The sequence below is a fragment of the Coenobita brevimanus genome, chromosome 3 (genome assembly GCF_032717465.1).
Source record: "Coenobita brevimanus isolate Jiangsu-jjx chromosome 3, ASM3271746v2, whole genome shotgun sequence".
Taxonomy (NCBI): Eukaryota; Metazoa; Arthropoda; class Malacostraca; order Decapoda; family Coenobitidae; genus Coenobita; species Coenobita brevimanus.
In genome coordinates this window covers 2,218,193-2,242,279 of record NC_136956.1, presented here as the reverse complement: position 1 = coordinate 2,242,279, position 24,087 = coordinate 2,218,193, and the positions used below count along the sequence as shown (strand labels likewise).

General features: G+C 43.4%; 1 protein-coding gene across 1 annotated transcript; it reads left to right on the top strand.

Annotated features, from left to right (window-relative positions):
• The first annotated feature begins 898 nt into the window (after window positions 1-898).
• LOC145394136 (dCTP pyrophosphatase 1-like) lies at window positions 899-24,087 on the top strand. Its single transcript, XM_080268119.1, has 5 exons — window positions 899-986; window positions 5,473-5,641; window positions 9,177-9,339; window positions 15,096-15,252; window positions 23,818-24,087. Exons 3-5 carry the CDS (start codon window positions 9,272-9,274, stop codon window positions 24,085-24,087), a joined length of 495 nt encoding a protein of 164 aa, XP_080124245.1. The 5' UTR covers window positions 899-986; window positions 5,473-5,641; window positions 9,177-9,271.

The following is a 24,087-nucleotide window of genomic DNA, read 5'->3' as shown; positions in this document are numbered from 1 at the left end:
GACTGTGACGTCATATCCTTGACACCTATTCGCATTATGAGAACAGCAACGAACACGTTCTTCATGCTGCGATATCCAGTCGAGCATATTCATGAGGGTCTGGTCACGTTCGCGTGCGCTCGAGGATCGTCCATACACTCGTATAGCAAACGAAAGCCTGGATTTGATTGTTCACGTTCGTTCGCTAAGTGTGGAACTACCCTTAGATGCCAGTTTAGCAGTTTAGACATATTGATATACATTTGAGAACAAATTCTAGTCGCAAGTGGTCCTAAGTTAAGTTATAATGCAGGAATTCCATCAGTATTTAAACTGCATCAGGAGACCTTAGTACTTTCCCCAATAATTTGGGGTTTTGTGCATTTAGCGTGAGTCTAGCACTTTTTATTTGGCAATATTTTTAAATGCAACATTTCTGTACATTATGCAGTATATTTCATTACTGATTTTAACATCTTTCTAGATTTTTCAAAAAGTTATCTGGGGAACTTCTGGTGATTTCTGAGAACAAGTTGAACTAGATTCAGGACTTTTCATATGACAACCATGAGAATTACCCTATTTTTCTAAGAAAATTTTAAGCTTTGTACGATACTCACTATATACCAATACTTTATTTTACGATTTGGTTTGTTGTTACTTAGCTATTATCTATCTGTCTATCTATCTACTAATAAGGCAAGTTTAGCGAGATTTTAGCTTCGGTTGATCTGCTAGCACCAATAATATTTTAGAAGCTGCATTTTTGTACGAAATTTAATAGATTTCAATATTGCTTTTAACGATTTTCAGCAATTCTTATAAAATCATTTTGTAATAATCTGATTTTCTTTTTTTTTTTAATAGTAAGATTGGCGCCACTTTAGCATCTTGTGATATGGCAACTTTGTCAGGGTGTAAACAAGGAGGCTCAGGCAGGAGAGGCGGGACCAAAGAGTGGCATTATTGCTTGTATTGTGAATGAAGTTGTGGTCTGTTTAACCCAGGTAGGAGAGGATGGATATATCTGTTTATCTGTGTAATATTATGGATGCTTCTTAGGCCTGATGCGAATTAGTAGGAGAAGAGACCGGACGAGACAGTGGCAGTCGTGGTAGTACCGGTGCAGTAAATCCTTGTATTTTTTCTTTATTTTTACCTCCGTTCTTCCTGTTTTAAGTAGGATATGAACATGAGAAATAGTCCGTGAAAGTTGGCCTTGTCTTCAGTACGTCACTTTACCACAAATAAAGGACAGTATATTATGCAGGGTATATATCTGTTCACTCATGAGTTCTTCAGTCGATCTTGTTTCGGTCATATTTTCTCAACGAACTCCTCAAATTTTGTACCATTCTCATTTTCAGGTGCTTGTTTTTGGTCTGTATGTTAATTTGATGTTGAAAGATCTTAAACTACATCTCATCAAACTTAAAGGGATAATTTTCAAGGAGACATAGAACCACCTAAATATTTACAAGCACAGTAAACACGCTTAAGTTGAGGCAGGCGAAGCACCTTACCAAATCAGTCCATCTTCTTCCTGGTAGTGTGTTATATTATTCTGATTATTTCTGGGGTGGTAAATGTTTCATACAAAATCAGTGTCCCCAGTTGTTTTTGCTGTTCCACTGTGTCAACTCATTTGATTTGCCAGCGTAATGGCAGAAGGGACTGTTCTAACCCAAGTGTTTAAGTAAACCTAACCTAACCCAGCTAAACTGTACCAAATAATTTATGGTGATCCAACCTAACCTAACCTGGCATCCAGTTTGGAAGTTGGGAGACGAAAGCCACCTTTCAGTACATTAAGCAAGATTCTTCCATTATGTCTTAAACAAACAACCATAGGTACAGCTTAAGGAATGTGGTGATAAAAACAGTGGGAAATTTTTCAGCAGGAAAAGGTAATTTACCACCCTGAAAATAGTCAGAAAAATACAGAAAGCAAACAGGAGGAATGTGAATTGAATTGGTAAGGTCCTTCATCTACCTCAGGTATAGCGTACATTTACCAACAAACATTATTACCTGTCGCTGAATTGATTCCATGACTTTGCACAGGTGTATGGAAGTGCATTCTTGAGTATCAGGAGGATCCATCACTAAACCAGGAAAATATTATTACGAAAGGGTTAGGGTAGGATAGATTCGGAGAGAGAGTAGTCAGATGGCAGAGGACGGGGCAGCTTAGAGTGAAATGTTTGTGGCTCCCCCTTACAGAATTAAGGCGTCTGGCTGTAGATAGACACCAGTACCCCCTGGGGGTAGGGGGGTTTTCAAGAATACTCCCCCAGTATCCCTGCTTGTCGTAAAAGGCGACTAAAAGGGTTGGCGGAGGGTTAGTGCCCCTCCCCGGAAAACAACTAACTAAAAAAACAAACAAGAAGCCTCGGACAAGGACTGACCAAACGTTGACGACCCAGGACCGGACAAAGGACTTGGTAATGAGTACATGGAATGTAAGAGGAGCGAATGATGAGGTGAAAGAGAGAGAGATTGTCCAGGTGCTTGAGGATGCGAAAGTGGATGTATGTGGAATAACTGAAACAAAATGGAGAGGAGAAAGTGTGAGAGAATGGGAGTATGGATGGGGTATATGTGCAGGAGTAGATGAGAATGAGAGGGCAAAGGAAGGAGTGTGTATAGTTGTGAGTAAAAGATGGAAGAAGAGCATAAGACAGTATGGATCAGTTGGGTCAAGGATTGTGTGGGTAAAGTTGAAAGTTGGAATACAAATGTGGGCGATTGTGTGTGTATGCGCCAACGCTAGATCGTGCTAGAAGAGTGAGAGAAGAGTTCTGGACAAATGTGGAAGTGTGCATGGAAAAGTTTGGAAGGAATGAGAGAGTGTTTTTGATCGGTGATATGAATGGTAAAGTTGGTAATGTGAAGGTGGATGGAATAGTTGGTGAGTGGGGTGTGCCTGCTGAGATAGATGAGAATGGGAGTGCGTTAGTGGACATCTGTGCTGGGAGGGGGTTGGTAATAGCCAATACCCTCTTCAGGCATAAAATGATCCACAGGTATACATGGCGAGTGATGAGAAGGGTGGGTGGTGAACTGAATGAAAGGAAGGCAATGATTATGTGTGTGTGGATGAAAGGATGCGAAGATGTATATTGGATGCAAGAGTTTATAGAGGTTGGGGGAGTGGCCTTTCTGACCACTACTTGGTGGTGGCCAGAATTAGGATGCAAGTAAGATGGAGGAATAGAAGAAGGGAAAGACGAGAGGAAGGAGTAGTTGCAAGGAGAGTGGAAAGGTTACAAGAGGATGAGAAAAAGGCAGAGTATAAGAGAGAAGTGGAGGAACGATTGGGCAAATATGAATTGGAGCAGATGGGAGGCGTGGAAGGTGTGTGTAAGATATTTACAGAAGAAATATGTGCAGCATGTGATGTGGTGTGTGGAAGGAAGAGAAGACGGAGGGGGGTGCAAGGAACAGCGTGGTGGACTGAAGAGGTGAAACAGGCTGTGGCACAAAAGAAGAAAGCATACAATGAATGGATGAGAAATAGGGGCGTGGAAGAAGTTGAGAGGCAGAAGAGAGAGTTATATGTGGAAAGGAAGAGAGAGTGAAAAGATTAGTAAGAGAGAGTAAGAAGAGAGAGTGGATCAGGAATTTGGAAGGAATTTGAGTGTAAAGTGGAGGGACTGTAAGAAAATGTTCTGGAGAGAAGTGAAAAAGAGTAAGACAGGGTGGAAGTGAAGTTAGCAGGGGAGTGAAAGATAAACATGGTAGATTATTAGTGGAGAAGGGAGAAAAAAGTGAGCAGATGGAGAGAACACTTCAAGGAATTGTTGAACGTAGAGGATGGAAGTAATGCGAGTATAAGTGGCTGGGGAATGGCTGGGAGAAGGAGGGAGGTGAGAAGACAAGTAGAAATCAGTAGGATAGAGGTTGTGGAAGCAATGAAGAAAGTTAAATCGGGAAAGCCCAGGAATTGATGGAGAGTGTTGTGAAATGCTGAAGCATGGGGGAGACATAGTGGTAGAATGGATGTGGAAGATGTGCAGATTGTCCTGGGAGGAAGGTAGAGTCCGGAGGATTGGAAGTCAGGTATAATTATTCCCTTGTACAAAGGAAAAGGGGAAAAAGAATTGTGTGGTAATCATAGGGGCATTTGTCTTCTTAGTATAATAGGAAAAGTGTATGGTAGGTTACTTATAGACAGAGTTAGAGAGAAGAACAGAGAAATTAGTTGGAGAAGAACAGGGAGGCTTTAGGAAGGGAAGAGGTTGTGTAGATCAGATATTCATTCTTAGATCTTTAGTGGAAAAGTTTCTAGAGAAGGGAAAGAAGTTGTATGCGGCTTTCATGGATTTGGAAAAAGCATATGACAGGGTGGATAGACAAGGATTGTGGAAAGTGTTAAGAATATATGGAGTAGATGGGAAGTTGTTGAATGCTGTGAAGAGTATGTATGATGGTGCTAAGGCTGCAGTGCGTGTGGATGGTGAACTAAGTGAATTTTCTCTTTGAAAGTTGGTTTGAAACAGGGATGTGTCATGTCTCCATGGTTGTTCAATCTGTACATGGATGGGGTAATAAAAGAGGTACAAGGTAGGGTAGTGGATGTTGGAGTGGCCCTGGTGAGAGAGGATAGTGTTTGGAAACTCCCTGTACTGTTGTTTGCAGATGATACTGTGTTGTTGAGTGAAGATGAAGGGGAGCTGCAAGGCTTGGTGGATGAGTTTGAGAGAGTGTGTAATAAACGGAACCTAAAGGTGAATGTAGGGAAGAGTAAAGTGATGGTCTTTGAGAGAGGTGAAGTCAGTGAATGTATAGCGAGGTTGGATGGTGAGGAATTGGAAAATGTGAGTACGTTTAAGTATTTGGGTAGTGTGATGAGTAAGGATGGAGGTTTGGAGGGGTGAAGTGCTTGAAAGGGTACAGCAGGGAAGAAAGGTTGCTGGTTCCTTGAAAGCAGTGAAACAGGGAAGTGAGCATGGAAGTAAAAAAGTTACTACATGACAGTATTGTGATACCAACTCTAACGTACGGAAGTGAAGCTTGGACGTTGTTGGAAGGACACAAGTCAAGAGTGAGAGCAGTGGAAATGAGTTATTTAAGAGGAGCTTGTGGAGTCACGTGGAGAGACAGGCTGACGAATGAGGATATAAAGGAGCGTTGTGGTGTTGATGTGGATGTGATAGGAAGCGTTGTGAGGAACACACTGAGGTGGTTTGGCCATGTGGAGAGGATGGAGGGTGAAAGACTGACGAAGAGAGTGTATGTGAGCGAGGTGGAGGGTGGAAGAGGGAGGGGGAGACCGAGGATGAGATGGAGGGATGGGGTGGAGAGGTATATGAGAGAGGGGGGTGTGAGTTGGGAGCAGGGTAGTGAAATGGCGGGGGACAGGGCGACTTGGAGGCGATTTGTTTGTGGCCACCCCAAACGGGATTGAGGCGTCTGGCGATAGATAGATAGATAGATAGCAATTGTCCTGCACACCTCCCAGAATCATAACAAGAATTTCCTCTGTTTCAGACATTAACTCCACCTTGAAAACCAGCTACAAAACTGACAGCAGCCCACAGCACATGTCAACCAACAGAACCCGACAGGCTGTAAAACTGAGCGTCATCATCATCATCCATCTCTCCACATCTGACTAAACTCCACAACCAGAAAGGAGTATTGGTTCTCCTTGTGGAAGGTATTGAGTCCAGCAGTGCTTTTTTTTTTTTTTATAGGCCTATATTTTTAAACGTGTGGAAAAAGGAACCAAAGGCCAGAAGCCGTTAGATTGTTCCCACCAACCATCATCCACTCACTTGATATAGTGCTGCTTGCTTCTTCCTTCACCTTTATCATTCTTTTTTTGTGTCTGTCCTTCTCTCTTATTTCGTACTAAAGTGGTACCACGTTAAACTGGCTGGTCTGGGTGTGACAAGTCATCTTTACATTGTTGTCATACATACAACTGACCTCCCATACAGCCTTGGCCATTTAAAAATATTTTTAGATGGCCCTGGTAGAGCCCAGTATAGTTTTACATGAGGCGTCTGGCAATAGATAGATAGATAATGTTTTTATGAAAGATTCGCTTTTTGTTAGTAATTACACAGAACTTTGTATAAAACTTGGCAGCATTGCTTGTGCGGTGTTTCCAGTATAGATTAGGGTTATACGCTCACACACACACACTCACATTCACCCACGCACGCACACACACCACCTGATTTGCTGCGCGCTTCATTCATTCTCCCGCAGTCTAGGACAATGGATGCCTCTCCATATTGCCGACGTATTCAGGCAAATCACCTGCATAGTCAGGCCAAAGAAATTGTATATAACGTAAACCAGTATTTTCAGAAAGAGGAGGAGATGGGGGGTGTTATTATCAACGTATCCAAGGCTACTTGCTGGACAGCTGAAGCAACAAACGTAAGTAAAAGAACAGTAAGAAGAATATGCCAAGAAGCAAGAGGTAATGAAGAAAGTAATGAGTTGCCCAAATTTACGTCTCCCAAGAAACGGCAACGTACAACACCCATTGCAGATATTTTTGATGAATTTAATGAAGATATTCTACGAAGAACAGTGCTCAGAGTCTACGAGAGAAAAGAGATACCCACACTGGAGAAAATACATGAAGAAATTAAACAGAACCTTTCCTACACCAGTGGCAGAGAAACATTAAGAAAGGTTCTTAAGAAAATTGGATTTCAGTATGCAAAGGTAGACGGAAGAAGATTTCTGATGGAACGCACAGATGTAGCGTACGCCCGTTGCAAGTTTTTGAGAGAAATGAGGAAACATGTGACTTCTGGCAGAAACGTTGTCTGCTTGGACGAAACCTGGATAAATCAGAATCACACAGTTTCTACTTGTTGGGTTGACAGCACTTCAGAAAAGGCTGTGGGGGTGAAAGTGCTGACAGGGAAAGGCCGCTTGATTGTTCTCCAAGCTGGAACAAAAGACGGATTTGTTCCTGATGCTGCTCTTGTCTTCTTGGCGAAAAATGACGGTGACTACCACAATCAAATGAATGCCGAAACTTTTGAAAACTGGTTTAAACATCAACTTTTGCCAAATATTCAACCTTCTTCAATTATTGTGATGGACAATGCATCGTATCACTCAAGGAAAATAGATAAGCCCCAACATCTTCAAACAATAAAGCAACAATCACGGAATGGCTCCAGAAGAAGGGAGTAAGAGTACCAGAAGGTCTCCTCAAGGCTGAGCTTATGCAGCTTGTAAATCAACACACCTCTGATGTAGATGTCAATTATGTGATTGACAAAATGGCCTCAGACCATGGCCATACGGTTGTGCGCCTTCCCCCATATCACTGCCAATACAACCCAGTTGAACTGATATGGGCTCAGGTTAAAGGGTTTATATCAAAGAGAAACACATTAAAGATCGCCGATTTGAAGCCACTCACCCACGAAGCAATTAACAACATCACAGAGGAGAATTGGACAAATGCTGTTACACATGCTGAGAAAATACAAGCAGATGATGCAAGAAGAGATGTTGTGGTTGACAAGTTTGTAGATTCTTTGATCATCTCTCTCACATCTTCTGATGAGGATTCTGAGTAACTCTGTGTACCTCTACAGATAAGAAAGAAATAGAGGACTAGGCCTACTGGGGATACCTCTGAAAAAAAAAAAAAAAACGTGCCAAGACTTTTACCTCCTGGGTGGTGTGGAAATAGTTGAAATGTAATAATGATAATAATAATAATAATAATAATAATAATCCATGCATTGCCGTACACCATACTCCCTTAATGAGAGTGCACTCCCCTCACACACACACACACACACACACACACGCATACAGTGAGAAAGAAAGAGAGGGAAAGCAGGGAAACACACACACACATGCACAGTGAGAGAGAAAGAGAGAAAAAGCAGGGACACACACACACACACACGTGGTGGGTGTAAATGGTGGGCTGTACCAAGGCCATCTAAAAATAGCCTTGGCTGTATGGGAGGTCGGTTGGAAGTATGACAACAGTGTAAAGGTGATGAGCCACACCCAGACCGGCCAGTTTAGCTTGGTACTACTTTATCATCCACTCACTTGATGTAGTGCTGGCTACTTCATCCTTCATCTTTATGATTCTTTTACTGTGTCTGCCTTCCTGTCTTCCTTTCTTTCACCATCATCCACTTCATATAGCACTGCCAACTTCTTCCTTCACCTATATCATCCTTTTTCTGTGTCTGTCCTCCTCTCTTCCTATTTCTCCCATCTTTCCTGTCAGTTTTTATTACTCTTCTTTCCATTTCAGGTGGCTTTACATTGAGTGACAAACCTAATGGTTTTCTGTAAGTCAAGAAACCATATACAGTACTGGGTGGTAACCATATAACCAACCCATACGTGTTCCCTATATGTCAGCAAGTGGGTTGGCAGAGGGTTAGTGCCCCTCCCTGTAAATCAACTAACATATGGCCACCCTTTATGGGATTTTGGTGTCTGGCATTATATTGGTACATAGTCCAGTTATGTATTTTTTATTTTATTCATGCCATGTGAAGAGGATGGAAAATGAGAGTCCAGTTATGTATTTTTTATTTTATTCATGCCATGTGAAGAGGATGGAGAATGAGAGACTGACAGTGAGAGTTTGTGTGAGTGCACTGTACGGGAGGAGGGGGTGGGAAAGACAGGGTGAATTGGGGGGGCTGGGGTGATGAGTTATATGGGAGAATGGAGATGTGAGTTGGAGTAAGGGCAGTCAGATGGCAAAGGACAAAGTGACAAGCAGGCTTTTCATGTTTGGCCACCCCATATGAGATTAAGGCATCTGTCAGTAAGATAGATAGCAGGTAGAAAAAAAAAGAAAAAAAAAAAGGCAGTTATGCACAATAAAGCAACCAAGTTATTCTTCCATCTCTGCCCCTTTCAGCTTAGTTGAATCCCAGGTGTATATTTGACTATAGCTCTTTCGTATTACTTTGGTCCAGATTTTTTTTACTTTTTCAGCTTGCTTCACATAGCTCAGTAACAGAAAAGGACAGTAATCTAGTCCCACATCCATTCCATTGCACCTCTTCATGACTAGCTTTGCATTTCATCTCACCATCTATTTTTTTTTTGTAGGGGGCAGGTTTGTTTTTTAACCATGGTTGTGCTGCTAAAGTACTTTTATGTTTGTTTTATGAGCTGTTTGTGTTATCCTATTTATCTTTTATGTTTGTGTAGCTGATGTGTTTTCTTGGCAGGGTTGTATTGTGAGCAGCAGCAGTTGACCTCCTCCCACACCCCACCCAAAGAAAAAGGAAGAGGAGGAGGAGGAGGAAGAAAACAAGGAAGAACCATGGCACACAATCTGACCAATGGAGTGTCGGCAGAAAGTTTACACGATGAGCACAAGGAGGAATTCCGGTAAGGCAATGCAGTAATGTGAGTGAGGTGGAGGGGGGGAGAGGGAGGGGGAGGCCACGGATGAGATGGAGGGATGGAGTGGAGAGGTATATGAGAGAGGGGGGTGTGAGCTGGGAGCAGGGCAGTGAAATGGCAGGGGACAGGACGACATGGAGGCGATCTGTTTGTGGCCACCCCTTACAGGATTAAGGCTTCTGGTAATAGATAGATAGACAGATAGTGCAGTTATGTTGGGTGGGAGAGGCACAGGGTAGTGCTGGAATTCTTTATTTCCTATAATGTTTTGGGCTACACACAACCCCAAATGTTAGCGATAATAAATAATTCAAGCACTGATACACAGGTTAGAGCTTGGATTCTTTATTTTTCTTTATTTCCTCTAATGTTTTGGGCTACACAGAACCACAGTTATTAGAGAAAGTAAAGAATTCAAGCTTTAATCTGTCTTTGTCAACATTTCCACTTGTATTGGATCATCTACATCAGTGCAGCTATACAGGGTGATCTGTAAACACCTCTCCACCACAGACTCGCACAATGGTGTCTTACGTCTGCTGGTATGGGCATGGCATCAGGAGTGGGAAATTAATGAATGATGTAGGATAGACATTGATAACGCTGGGCTGCCCTTACAACATTCAAATAATCTCCCAAGAGTGTGAATGAGGAACGTTATAACTAGTTCACCCGGTACGTTAAGTTCTCTGTATGCAAGGTGATACGGGAATCATGTGCCAAATTTCAGGTGGTTCCAGGGTTAACTTTGTGTATTAAATGCTCTGTCAACACAAGACCGATTCTGGGCTGTGACGGGGCTGCAGTTACTGATTGCCTTATGGGTGAATTATGAGGCAGACTTTTTCCATCCATGTCATCAGTAAATATAGTTCTGTACCTGCATAGAATGTGGATCTGATAGGAAGTGTTAGCAGAAACACATTGCGGTAGTTTGACCACGTGGAGAGGATGGAGAGTGAGAGACTGACGAGGAGAGTGTATGTGAGTGAGGTGGAGGGGGGGAGAGGGAGGGGGAGGCCGAAGATGAGATGGGGGGATGGAGTTGAGAGGTATATGAGAGAGGGAGGTGTGAGCTAGGAGCAGAGCAGTGAAATGGCAGGGAACAGGGCAACATGGAAGCGATTTGTTTGTGGCCACCCCTTACGGGATTAAGGCGTCTGCCAGTAGATAGTTAGATAGATAGACCTGCATAGAATTGGACCCATATTCTCGTCAGGTAAGGGGACTCCCTAACATCTCATCCTTAGCAGTATATTTTTGGATATGGCTAGTTAATATCCATTTACACAGTGATGATTATGGAGATGGGTGAGAGACTCCAAATGTTTCAGCTGGAGATGTGCAGCAGAAACTCACTAGGCAGCATCCTGTGTGTTATGGAGATGGCTCAGTTTGCTGGTGTGGGCATGGCAGAGGGAGCAGGAAATAAATAAATGCTACAGGAGTGACTTTTATAATGCCACTAGAGCCATTTCTGCAGCCCTTGAGAAATTACATGGCAGAGTGGAAGAGGAATTTTATATATGGACCACACTGTTGAGGCATTCAGTAGGAGGTGGGTGGATGTGGCGTGTTTGCAGGAAGTCCGGTACAGGGGGGGATCAGCCAGAAAGATTGCTGGGAAGGACTGTTGCTATAAGTTGCTTTGGCAGGGGGGGACAGACGGATATGGAGGTGTTGGTGTGATGGTTGTGGAGAAATGGGTGGAATATGTTATGAATGTTTTGAGAGTAAGTGATAGGATATTGGTAGTGAAGATTCTGTTGGGAAGAAAGATAGCTGCGATTATATCGGCTTATGCTCCACAGGCAGGATTGGATGAATCAGAGAAAGATAGATTTTGGGATGATTTAATACGTGTAGTGGGTGGTATGCGGGATGATGAGATAGTGATTTTGGGAGGGGACTTAAATGGTCATGTAGGTGAAGCAGCTCAAGGTTATGAAGGAGTGCATGGGGGATGTGCATATGGTCTAAGGAATGCAGAAGGGGAAAGGATACTTGAGGTTGGGGAGGCAATGGACATGATTGTGTGCAACACATATTTTAGGAAAAGAGACAGTAGGTTAATTACGTACGAGTCTGGGGGAAATAGCAGTCAGATAGATTATTTTCTGGTTAGGAGGGCCGATAGGAGGTAGGTGAGGGATGTTAAAGTTATAGGAAGTGAGGAGTGTGTGCAGCAGCACAAACTATTGATTTGTGATATGGTGCTTAAAGAACAAGTGATGAAAAAGAGGACTTATGTACCTAGGAGGAAAATATGGAAGCTGAAAAACCAAGTAGTAAGGGATGCCTTCTATAGCGAGATGAGGAGAGTGGTGGCTGAACAGGGAGCTGTAGACAGAGGCGTTAATGAACAGTACAGAGCCCTCAAGAACAATTTCTTGAGAGTTACTGATGTATCATGCGGCTGGACAAGAGGCCCACCAAGACATAAAGTAACTTGGTGGTGGGATGAGGGTGTAGAAGCCGCAATTAAGGAGAAAAGAAGGCTTTTCCGGGAATGGAAGAAGGGTGGTAGCAAAGAGGAATATTTGGCTGCCAAGCGTAGGGCTAGGAGAGAGGTATACAGGGCAAAGTCTGAGTCACAGAGACAATTACTTGATAACCTGAATCATGGGGAAAGGAAAAATATATTTAGGGTGGCAGGTCAGGTGAAGAGGGATAATCGGGATATCATAGGTGAGCAGTGTGTGAAGAATGATGAAGGAAGGGTAGTGGTGAACAGTGAGGATATTAAAGATGCATGGAGAGAGCATTATAACCGGTTGTTGATTGAGGAGTTTGACTGGGACAGGGAAGGTTTGGAGCTAGCAGATCCAGTGTCTGGCCCTTGGCCTTTGATTGATACTGCTACTGTGATTGAGGCAATAGGCAGGATGAGGGTGGGGAAGGCAGCAGGTGTGTCTGGGTTGACTGCCGAAATGTTGAAGGCCTCAGGCGATATAGGAGTGAGTTTAGTCACTGACCTGATAAGTAGGATTATTTATGAGTGTGTTGTCCCAGATGATTGGCTGAAGAGTGTAATTGTAAATGTGTATAAAGGGAAGGGTGATGCCCTGGAAAGAGGAAATTATAGAGGTATAAAGCTTTTAGATCAGATAGTGAAGGTAATGGAGAGAGTTTTAGAAGGCGTGATTAGAGAAAGAGTGAATATTGATGAGATGCAGTTTGGGTTTATGCCAGGTAGGGGGACCACTGATGCCATATTCATTGTTCGACAGCTTCAGGAAAAATATATTGGTAGGAGAAGGGATCTTTATTTTGTTTTTGTTGATTTGGAAAAGGCCTTTGACAGAGTCCCTAGAGAGGTGGTGAAGTGGGCAATGAGAAAGCTTGGCTTGGAGGAGTGGCTGGTTAGGGTGGTTATGGCTATGTATGTGGGTGCTCACACCCAGGTGAGAGTGAATGGAGATTTGAGTGATGAGTTTTCCGTGAATGTTGGTGTGCATCAGGGGTCAGTCTTGAGTCCCATGTTGTTTATCATGGTACTTGAAGCCCTTTCACGTGACTTTAGAAACGGACTCCCGTGGGAGTTGTTGTATGCTGATGATTTGGTGTTGATTGCAGAGAATGAAAGGGAGGCGGAGGAAAGGTTTAGGAAGTGGAGAGATGGTATGGGGCAAAAGGGTTTAAGGGTAAATGCAGATAAAACAAAAGTGATGATATCTAGGGTTGGTGGCGGTACTGTCAAAGACGAGGGAGAATGGCCATGTGCAGTTTGCCACAAGGGCGTGGGAAGTAATTCCATCTTATGCGGTGTGTGTGATAAATGGGTGCATAAGAGATGTAGTGGTATCAGAGGTAGACTGCGAGATAATGCTGATTTTATGTGTACGGCGTGCCGTGGTGAGCAGGTGGAGATCGTCAGACGTGAAAGGATTGAACTTGCTGGTGAATCTGTTGAGTGTGTGGAAGAGTTTTGTTATTTGGGAGACATGTTGTGTGCTGGAGGTGGGGCTGGAGCTAGCTCTGTGGCTAGGGTGAGAAGTGGTTGGAAGAAGTTCAGGGAGCTCTTGCCTCTCCTGACATTGAGAGGGCTCTCCCTACATGCCAAGGGGTCTTTGTATGCAGCATGTGTTAGGAGTGTAATGCTGTATGGCAGTGAGACCTGGGCAGTGAAGGAGGAAGACATTCGCCGGCTCAGACGTACAGAAATGACAATGATTAGGTGGATGTGCAGTTCGTCCCTGTGTCCAAGGCCTGGAGGGGCTGGGTTTACAATGGAAGAGTTGAGAGGTAGGATGGGACTGGAGTGTATTGGTGTTGTGATGAGGAGAGGTAGATTGAGGTGGTTTGGACATGTGGAGAGGATGGGGGATGATAATTGGGTGAGGAAGGTGAGAAGTGTTAATATTGGGGGTGGGGTTATGAGGGGTAGACTGAGAAAGACATGGGACGAGGTCATTAAGTGTGACCTTAGGGTTAAGGGACTGAACAGGGAGGCTGCAATGAATCGTGCAGCGTGGAGAGCCGCCATTAGGTGACCAAGGCCGACATATGGAAGCATGTTGGAGCCTTTAAAAACGAAAACGAAAATGAAAACTGTGTATGTCATGGTTGAAAGAGAAGAGTGAAAGTAAAAATGTTAGTTTTGTGTGTGTGTGTGTGTGTGTGTGTGTGTGTGTGTGTGTGTGAAAGATGGTGAAGTAGCAGTCTTAGGTGCTGGAACTTAACCAATTATGTATTTTCTTGTTTTATTCTTCCTTCCTGGGATGAAATGGTGTGACTTCAGTTATAAGAGACTGAATAGAGAGGCTGCTAGAGACTGAGCAGTATAGAGAGCTGCCATCAGGTGACCAAGGTTGACGCATGCAAGCACTTTGGAGCCTTTATAAACAAACAACTTGCCAGCAATTTTCTTTAACATATGATGGATCCATAGTAACAGGGGTTTTATGAAGGCTTTATCTAACCTCTCGAGTTTGAAAAATCTCTTCTTATCTGCATAAAAAGCTTTGAAGTCAGCTAGAATATATAGTAGACCCTTGTTTTGCCATGAACCAGTATGCAGTGAATCACTTATACGATGATGACAAAGTTAGGACATTTTGTTAGATGTATGATGCCATTTTTGCTCCTGCTATGCAAGCATCACAATCCCATACAAAGCCTCACTGGTTGATGTACACTAACTATATTTTCACTTATACCATCACTGACATGCAAAGTTACAGTCATTTGTTTGTTCCACGATGGCCTTTGAACTGTGTCACTGTCGGGTGTGTCAGTGTCAGTGATGGATCAGTAGTGTGGTGTTGGAGTTCATGATGGCCTTTGAACTGTCACTGTCGGGTGTGTCAGTGTCAGTGATGGATCAGTAGTGTGGTGCTGGAGTTCAGGCAGCAAGTGAACTGCAGTGAACTGCAGTAACTACCAACTTAGACAAGTTGCAAATGTGTTTTTAGACTGTTTGGGGGATGACCCTTGGCCAAAAACCTATCCCCATTGAACCCATGTTATAATTAACTCTATATACAATAAATTCTTATGTGACCTATGGGCTAAGGAACTAAATAAGGAGGCTGCCAGAGACAGCATTGTGAAGAGCCATCATTAAGTGATCAAGGCTAATGCAAGCATGTTGGGGCCTTTGTATATGATACGACATGAATCCTCATCATAAAACAAGGGCATGCTGTGATGTGAAAGGTGCCATCGTACTGAAGGAGTTAATAGACAGATAGATAGAGTGAAGGGTGTAATAGATAGTTAACGACATGATACTTTAACAGGTTTTCATCCGACCTGAGTCTGGAGGCAGTGCGGTCGTTGCAACACAAGTTCTGCCGTGAGCGAGACTGGCTGCAGTACCACGCCCCCCGCAGTGTGCTGCTGGCGCTGGTTGGGGAGGTGGGAGAATTGGCACAGCTCTTTCAGTGGCGGTCAGAGGTGGGTGTCTTGTACTCAGTGTTCTCTTTCACTTGATGGAACTGGCCACAGGTGGGTGTACTGTACTCTTGTGGGTATTTTTTCCACCTGAGATGGTTTGGGCATGTGCGGAGGATGGAAGATGACGGTTGGGTGCAGAAAGTGAGAAGTGTGAATGTCGGGAGTGGGTTGTGAGAGGCAGATTGAAAACTTCCTGGGATGCGTCATAGAGTGTGGCCTCAGGGATAAGGGACTGAATAGGGAGGCAGCCAGAGACTGAACAGTTTGCGGATGCCATTAGGTGACCAAGGCCAACGCATGCAAACATAATGGAACCTTTAAAAACAAACTTATTATAAATGATATGATTTTCACCGCCTAGATTTTTGTCCTGTTGCAGTTTATTTCACGTAGCTCAGTGACAGAATGAGATAATGCTGTGGCTCTACCTCCCTCCCACGGCACTGCTTTGTGACTAGCAACGTGTTCTAAAGTTAATCTCTTGTTACAAACTCGGTATTCATGATGGAGAGAGAGAGAGAGTAAAAGGGATTAATATTAAATGTTTTTTTCAGCACTTCATAAAGGAATGGTATTAGAGTTTCTGGTCACTCTCATCTTAAATGTCAGGACCAACTTGCCTAGCCCCGGGCTCCTACACTTCCCATAGAGCAATGTAGGATTGGATGATGGATGGATGGATTAGAGTTTCTGCCTGTGTTCACCTTTGATTTGTGTGTTTCTGGCCTTGGGTATCAGTGACCTGTGAACTTAGTGACTGTGCAGAGGATGGAGAGTGAGAGACTGACATGAAGAGTGTATGGTAGAGGTGGAGGGGGGAGGGGAAGGAAGAGAATGAGGTTGTGGAGTGGAGAGGATGGAGGAGAGACTGACTGGAAGAGTGTAACTGAGGTGGCGGGGGAGACCAAGGATAAGATGGAGAGAATGGAGAAGGAGAGACCAACTAGAAGAGTGTACAGTATGTAAGACAGGAGGAGGGGGAGACCAAGGATGAGATGTAGGGATGGAGGATGAGAAACTGACTAGAAAAGAGTATGTGAGTGAAATTGAGGGGAAGACCAAGGATGAGATGGAGGGATGGAGTAGGGAGATATATGAGAGACGATGGTGTGAGGTGGAGGAGGGGAGCCTTGTGACACAGGACAGGGTAACATGGAGGTGATTTGTTTGTGGCCACCCCTAATGGAGTAAAGGCATTTGGCTATTGATAAAACATATGGGTGGTGTGTGATGAATTATAATGATGATAATGATCCAGCATGATGGTGATGATGGCAGTGATGAGGATGAATTATAATGATGATAGTAATACAAAGTGATGGTGATGATGATGATGATGATAATTGTGTTTATGGTGATGATGGCAGTTATGATGATGAATTATAATGATGATAGTAATACAAAGTGATGGTGATGATGATGATGATGATAATTGTGTTTATGGTGATGATGGCAGTGATGATGATGAATTATAATGATGAAGTGAAGCTTGGACGTTGTTGGAAGGACACAAGTCAAGAGTGATAGCAGTGGAAATGAGTTATTTAAGAGGAGCCTGTGGAGTCACATGGAGAGACAGGCTGACGAATGAGGATATAAAGGAGCGTTGTGGTGTGGATGTGGATGTGATAGGAAGCGTTATGAGGAACACACTGAGGTGGTTTGGCCATGTGGAGAGGATGGAGGGTGAAAGACTGATGAAGAGAGTGTATGTGAGTGGGGTGGAGGGGGGAAAAGGGAGGGGGAGGCCGAGGATGAGATGGAGGGATGGGGTGGAGAGGTTTATGAGAGAGGGGGGTGTGAGTTGGGAGCAGGGCAGTGAAATGGCGGGGGACAGGGCAACTTGGAGTCGATTTGTTTGTGGCCACCCCAAATGGGATTGAGGCGTCTGGCAATAGATAGATAGATAGATAATAATATAAGGTGATGATGATGATGTGATGATGGCAGTGATGATGATGATGAATTATAATGATGATAATAATACAAGGTGATGGTGATGATGATGATGATGATGATTGTGATTATGATGATGATGGTGATGATGGCAGTGATAGTGATGATGATTGTAGTAGTGGAGGTAGTAGTAGTAGGAGTAGTAGTAGTAGTAGGAGTAGTAGTATCAGGAATCATAGCAGTAGTAATAGTAATATTAGCAGGAGTAGTAGTAGTAGTAGCAGGAGGAGTAGTAGTAATAGTAGTAGTAGTAACAGCTGTAGGCTCAGCAACCCCTACACCCATACACTCTCCTAGTCAGTCTCTTATTCTCTACCCCATCCCTCCATCTCATCCTTGGTCTCCCCCTCCACCTCACTCACATACATTCTCCTAGTCAGTCTCGTTCTCTGACCTCCCTACAACCATGTCGAGTATTTCTCTCAACTTTTTCAGTCACATTCACACCAACAACACAATGCTCCTTTACTTTCAGGAATTAGTACAGTACAAATATGTTAAAATTATCACTAAGGCCCATATTGTCATTGGTTAAGGAAGCTCTCTAGCACCTGTTCCTTAATTATTTATTTTTGGATATGGCTGGTTAATAGTGGCTTTGTATGTCACTGTATATGTGGCGAGTAATGAGAAGGGTGGATGGTGAACTGAATGAACAGAAGGCATTGATTGATAATGGGTGTGTGAATGAGAGAGTGAGAAAGTACATAATGGATGCAAGAGCATATAGAGGTTGGGGCAGTGGACTTTCTGACCACCACCTGGTGGTGGTGAAAGTCAAGGTGCAATGGAGGAACAGGAGGAGGAAAGGACAGGAGGAAGTACAGTACAGTGGAAAGGTTACAAGAAGATGGAATAAAGGCAGAACATGAGAGAAGTGGAGGATCAATCGGGTAAATATAAATTGGAGCAGATGGGGAAGGTGGAAAGTGTGCGCAAGATATTCACAGAAGAAATCTGTGCAGCATGTGAGGTGGTGTGTGGGGTGAGGAGAAGATGAAAGTGGGTGCAAAGAACAGCATGGTGGACTGAAGAGGTGAGACAGGTGATGGTGCAAAAGAAGAAGCATATAGTGAGTGGATGGGAAGCACAGGCATGGAGGAAGTTGAGAGACAGAAGAGAGAGTAGAGAGGAAGAGAGAGTTATATAGAGAGAGGAAGAGAAAGGTGAAAAGATTAGTAGGAGAGAGTGAGAAGAGAGTGGATGAGGAGTTTGGATGGAATTTGAGTGTAAAGTGGAGGGAATGTAAGAAAATGTTCTGGAAAGAGTTAAAGAGAGTTAGAGAGGGCAATAAAGAGGTATGTCGGGGAGTGAAAGATAAAAATGGTAGATTACTAGTGGAGAAGGGAGAAAAAGTGAGCAGATGGAGAGAACACTTTAAGGAATTGTTGAACATAGATGATGAAAGTAATGCGAGTATAAGTGGCTGGGGAATGGCTGGGAGAAGGAGGGAGGTGAGAAGACAGGAAGAAATCAGTAGGATGGAAGTTGTGGAAGCAATGAAGAAAGTTAAATCAGGGAAAGCCCCAGGAATTGATGGAGTGTGTGGTGAAATGCTGACGCATGGAGGAAAGGTAGTAATAGAATGGATGTGGAAGATGTGCAGATTGGCCTGGGAGGAAGGTAAAGTCCCGGAGGATTGGAAGTCAGGTATAATTATTCCCTTGTACAAAGGAAAAAGGGAAAAAGAAGTGTGTGGTAATCATAGGGGCATTTGTCTTCTTAGTGTAATAGGAAAAGTATATGGTAGGATACTTATTGACAGAGTTAGGGAAATAACAGAAAAATTAGTTGGAGAAGAACAGGGAGGTTTTAGGAAGGGAAGAGGTTGTGTAGATCTGATATTCATTCTTAGATCTTTAGTGGAAAAGTTTCCAGAGAAGGGAAAGAAGTTGTATGTGGCCTTCATGGATTTGGAGAAAGCATATGACAGGGTGGATAGACAAGGATTGTGGAAAGTGTTAAGAATATGTGGAGTAGATGGGAAGTTGCTGAATGCTGTGAAGAATATGTATGATGGTGCTAAGGCTGCAGTGCGTGTGGATGGTGAACTGAGTGAATTTTTCTGTTTGAAGGTTGGATTGAAACGGGGATGTGTCATGTCTCCATGGTTGTACAATCTGTACATGGATGGGGTAATAAAAGAGATACAAGGTAGGGCAGTGGATGTTGGAGTGGCCCTGGTGAGAGAGGGCAGTGTTTGGGAACTCCCGTTGTTTGCAGATGATACTGTATTGTTAAGTGAAGACGAAGGGGAGCTGCAAGGCTTGATGGATGAGTTTGGCAGAGTGTGTAAGAAACGGAATCTAAAGGTGAGTGTAGGGAAGAGTAAAGTGATGATCTTCGAGAGAAATGAAGTCACTGAATGTACAGTGAGGTTGGATGATATGGAAATGGAAAATGAGAGTGCATTTAAGTGCTGTACTTGGGTAGTGTGATGAGTAAGGATGGAAGTTTAGAGGATGAAGTGCTTGAAAGGGTACAGCAAGGAAGAATGGTTGCAGGTTCTTTGAAAGCAGTGATAAGAAATTGAAAAGTGAGTATGGAAGTAAAAACGTTATTACAAGACAGTATTGTGATACCAACTCTAACATACGGAAGTGAAGCTTGGACCTTGTTGGAAGGAGTCAAGAGTGAGAGCAGTGGAAATGAGTTATTTGAGAGGAGCATGTGGAGTTACATGGAGAGAGAGACTGACAAATGAGAAGTGAAGGAGCATTGTGGTGTGGATGGGGATGTGATAGAAAGTGTTAGGAGAAACACATTAAGGTGGTTTGGCCAGGCCATGTGGAGAAGATGGAGAGTGAGAGACTAACGAGGAAAGTGTATGTGATTGAGGTGGAGGGGGGGAGAGAGAGAGGGAGGCTGAGGATGAGATGAAGGGATGGAGTAGAGAGGTATATGAGATGGGTGTGTGAACTGGGAGGAGGGCAGTGAAATGCCAGTGGACAGGGAGACATGGAGGCGATTTGTTTGTGGCCACCTCTTACGGGATTAAAGCGTTTGGCAATAGATCTGTAGATGAATGGATGTTACTGTATATATGTGCAGAGTATGGGGATATTAGAATGATTTTATGAGTATGGTGATATTAGAATGATTTTATGTAAGACAGAAGAGGAGAGCAAGGTGTAAGAACAAAATAAATCACTAAGGAATAGACTTTAGGGAGCTTCCATAACTGACAGGAATGAAGGCCAAAAACTAACATTGTCCTTTTTACACTAACTTGGCCTAAATTTGACATCACTCCATCCTGAATACAGAGTTGTAGCAAAAGATTAATGCTAGAATATGATGCTAGTCATGAAGAAGTGCTATGGAAAGAGTGGAGAGCCCTAGTACTGGGTCTTTCTGCCATTAAGCTGTGTGAAATGAACTGCAAAAGAACGAAATTCTGGTCCAAGGTAGGGTGAAAGGAGTAGAGAAGAGACTGTGTTTACCACCATCACATTAGCATTGTGGAAGAGATGGAAAGTGTTAGGAGAAATACACTGAGGTGGTTTGGCCATGTGGAGAGGATGGAGAGTGAGAGACTAACTAGGAGAGAAGAGACTGTGTTTACCACCATCACATAAGCAGTGTGGAAGTGGTGAATAGTGTTAGAAGAAATACACTGAGGTGGTTTGGCCATGTGGAGAGGATGGAGAGTGAGAGACTAACTAGGAGAGTATATGTGAGTGAGGTGGAGGGGGGAGAGGGAGGGGGAGGCCAAGGATGTGATGGAGGGATGGAGTGGAGAGGTATATGAAAGAGGGGGGTGTGAACTGGGAGGAGGGCAGTGAAATGCCGGGGGACAGGTGACATGGTGGTGATTTGTTTGTGGCCACACCTTATGGGATTGAGGTGTCTGGCAATAGATAGACAAATAGACATAAGCATTGTATGTCGGTTGGTGATTCTTGTACACTAGAGTCGGGTGATGTGGGGATTTTACTCTACCTTGGCCGTGATTTTCATCTCTTGCAGCTTATTTCACAAAGCCCAGTGGCAGAAAAAGACAGTACTGCAGCTCAGCATCTCTTTCACAGCACTTCTTCTTGACTAGCATCATATTCTAGTATTAATCTATTGTTACGACTCAACATTCAAGGTGGAGTGATGGCAGTTTAAGCCAAGTTAGAGTATAATGAGATTTATCACTAATCTGGGACTGCAGGGAGCAATATGAGACAGATACCAGATATTTGTGGATTTTTTACATTTGCAGTGGTAGGTGGGGACATTCACTATCCACTCACTTGATGTAGTGCTGCTCTTGGGTGACTACCCTTTCCTCTCTTCCTTTTTTTCCTTCTTTCCTCTTCTGTCTTTCTTTCCTTCTCTCTTTCCTTTTCCATCTGTCTTTGGGTGACTCTACACTGCGTGACAAGCCAAATGGTTTCCTGTACACCTGGAAACCATTTACTACGCTGAGTGGTAACCATACAACCAAATTATGGTGTGGTGGTTTAGTGGGTAATTAAGGCACTCCAGTGAGATTGAGCTTGTGCAGGTTTATATCCAAGGGGTGGTTGGGGTTTATTGCTCATGTAATGCCACTCAGGGATGAGTTAGGCTGGTCACTTTCATCTTAAATGTCAGGACCAACTTGTCTAGCCCCGGGCTCCTATACTCCTCATGGGACAACACAGAATTAGATGATAATGACAAAAAAGTCTTAAAATATAACTGCTGTGAATGCTTAGGAAGGGAAGAGGTTGTGTAGATCAGATATTCATTCTTAGATCTTTTGTGGAAAAGTTTCTAGAGAAGGGAAAGAAGTTGTATGCGGCTTTCATGGATTTGGAGAAGGCATATGACAGGGTGGATAGGCAAGGATTGTGGAAAGTGTTAAGAATATATGGAGTAGATGGGAAGTTGTTGAATGCTGTGAAGAGTATGTACGATGGTGCGAAGGCTGCAGTGCTTGTGGATGGTGAACTGAGTGAATTTTTCTCTTTGAAGGTTGGGTTGAAACAGGGATGTGTCATGTCTCCATGGTTGTTCAATCTGTACATGGATGGGGTAATAAAAGAGATACAAGGTAGGGCAGTGGATGTTGGAGTGCCCATGGTGAGAGAGGATAGTGTTTGGAAATTCCCTGTACTGTTGTTTGCAGATGATAGTGTGTTGTTGAGTGAAGACGAAGGGGAGCTGCAAGGGTTGGTGGATGAGTTTGGGAGAGTGTGTAAGAAACGGAATGTAAAGGTGAATGTAGGGAAGAGTAAAGTGATGGTCTTTGAGAGAGGTGAAGTTAGTGAATGTACAGTGAGGTTGGATGGTGAGGAATTGGAAAATGGGAGTACGTTTAAGTACTTGGGTAGTGTGATGAGTAAGGATGGAGGTTTGGAGGGTGAAGTGCTTGAAAGGGTACAGCAGGGAAGAAAGGTTGCTGGTTCTTTGAAAGCAGTGATAAGAAACAGGGAAGTGAGCATGGAAGTGAAAAAGTTACTACATGACATTATTGTGATACCAACTCTAACGTACGGAAGTGAAGCTTGGACGTTGTTGGAAGGACACAAGTCAAGAGTGAGAGCAGTGGAAATGAGTTATTTAAGAGGAGCCTGTGGAGTCACATGGAGAGACAGGCTGACGAATGAGGATAGAAAGGAGCGTTGTGGTGTGGATGTGGATGTGATAGGAAGCGTTATGAGGAACACACTGAGGTGGTTTGGCCATGTGGAGAGGATGGAGGGTGAGAGACTGACAAGGAGAGTGTATGTGAGTGAGGTGGAGGGGGAGGCCAAGGATGAGATGGAGGGAGGGGATGGAGAGGTATATGAGAGAGGGGGGGTGTGAATTGAGAGCAGGGCAGTGAAATGGCAGTGGACAGGGCGACATGGAGGCGATTTGTTTGTGGCCACCTCGTATGGGATTGAGGCGTCTGGCAATAGACAGATAGATAGATAGAATGTTTAGAATTGATTGCGTTATTTATTGTTGGTAATTTATCGCTGCTAATTCATCATAACTGCTGTAAATGCTAGGGGTTGATTGCGTCATTTATTGCTGCTAATTTACCGTAACTGCTGTTAATGCTAAGAATTGAGTGCGTCATGTGTTGCTGCTAATTTACCGTAACTGCTGTAAATGCTAAGAATTGAGTGCGTCATGTATTGGTGCTAATTTAACTTAACTGCTGTAAGTGCTACGAGTTGCTTGTGTTGTTCATTGCTGCTAAGTTAACATAGCTGCTGTAAATGCTAAAAAATGATTGCATCATTTATTGCTACTAATTTAACGTAACTGCTGTAAATACTAAGGGTTCATTGTGTTGTTTATTGCTGCTAATTTAACATAACTGCTGTAAATACTAAGGGTTCATTGTGTTGTTTATTGCTGCTAATTTAACATAACTGCTGTAAATACTAAGGGTTCATTGTGTTGTTTATTGCTGCTAATTTAACATAACTGCTGTAAATACTAAGGGTTCATTGTGTTGTTTATTGCTGCTAATTTAACATAACTGCTGTAAATACTAAGGGTTCATTGTGTTGTTTATTGCTGCTAATTTAACATAACTGCTGTAAATACTAAGGGTTCATTGTGTTGTTTATTGCTGCTAATTTAACATAACTGCTGTAAATACTAAGGATCAGGTGTAGTGTCCATTACCACCACCTCCAGGTATCGGCAGGAGCGCCTGAGCTAAGCGCAGCAGAGCGAGTGCGTGTGGGCGAGGAATTAAGTGACGTTCTTATATATTTAGTGGACTTGGCCCAGCAGTGCCACGTGGACCTCCCTTCGGCCATCATGGACAAGTTGGCCAAGAATGCGGCCAAGTATCCAGTGGAGCGAGTCAAGGGCCGCTCACAGAAATATAATGAATACCCTGAGTATAAACAGGAATTGTTGGAGCAAGAGAGGGAGAGGGAGGAGGCTGATGGTAGTGAGTAA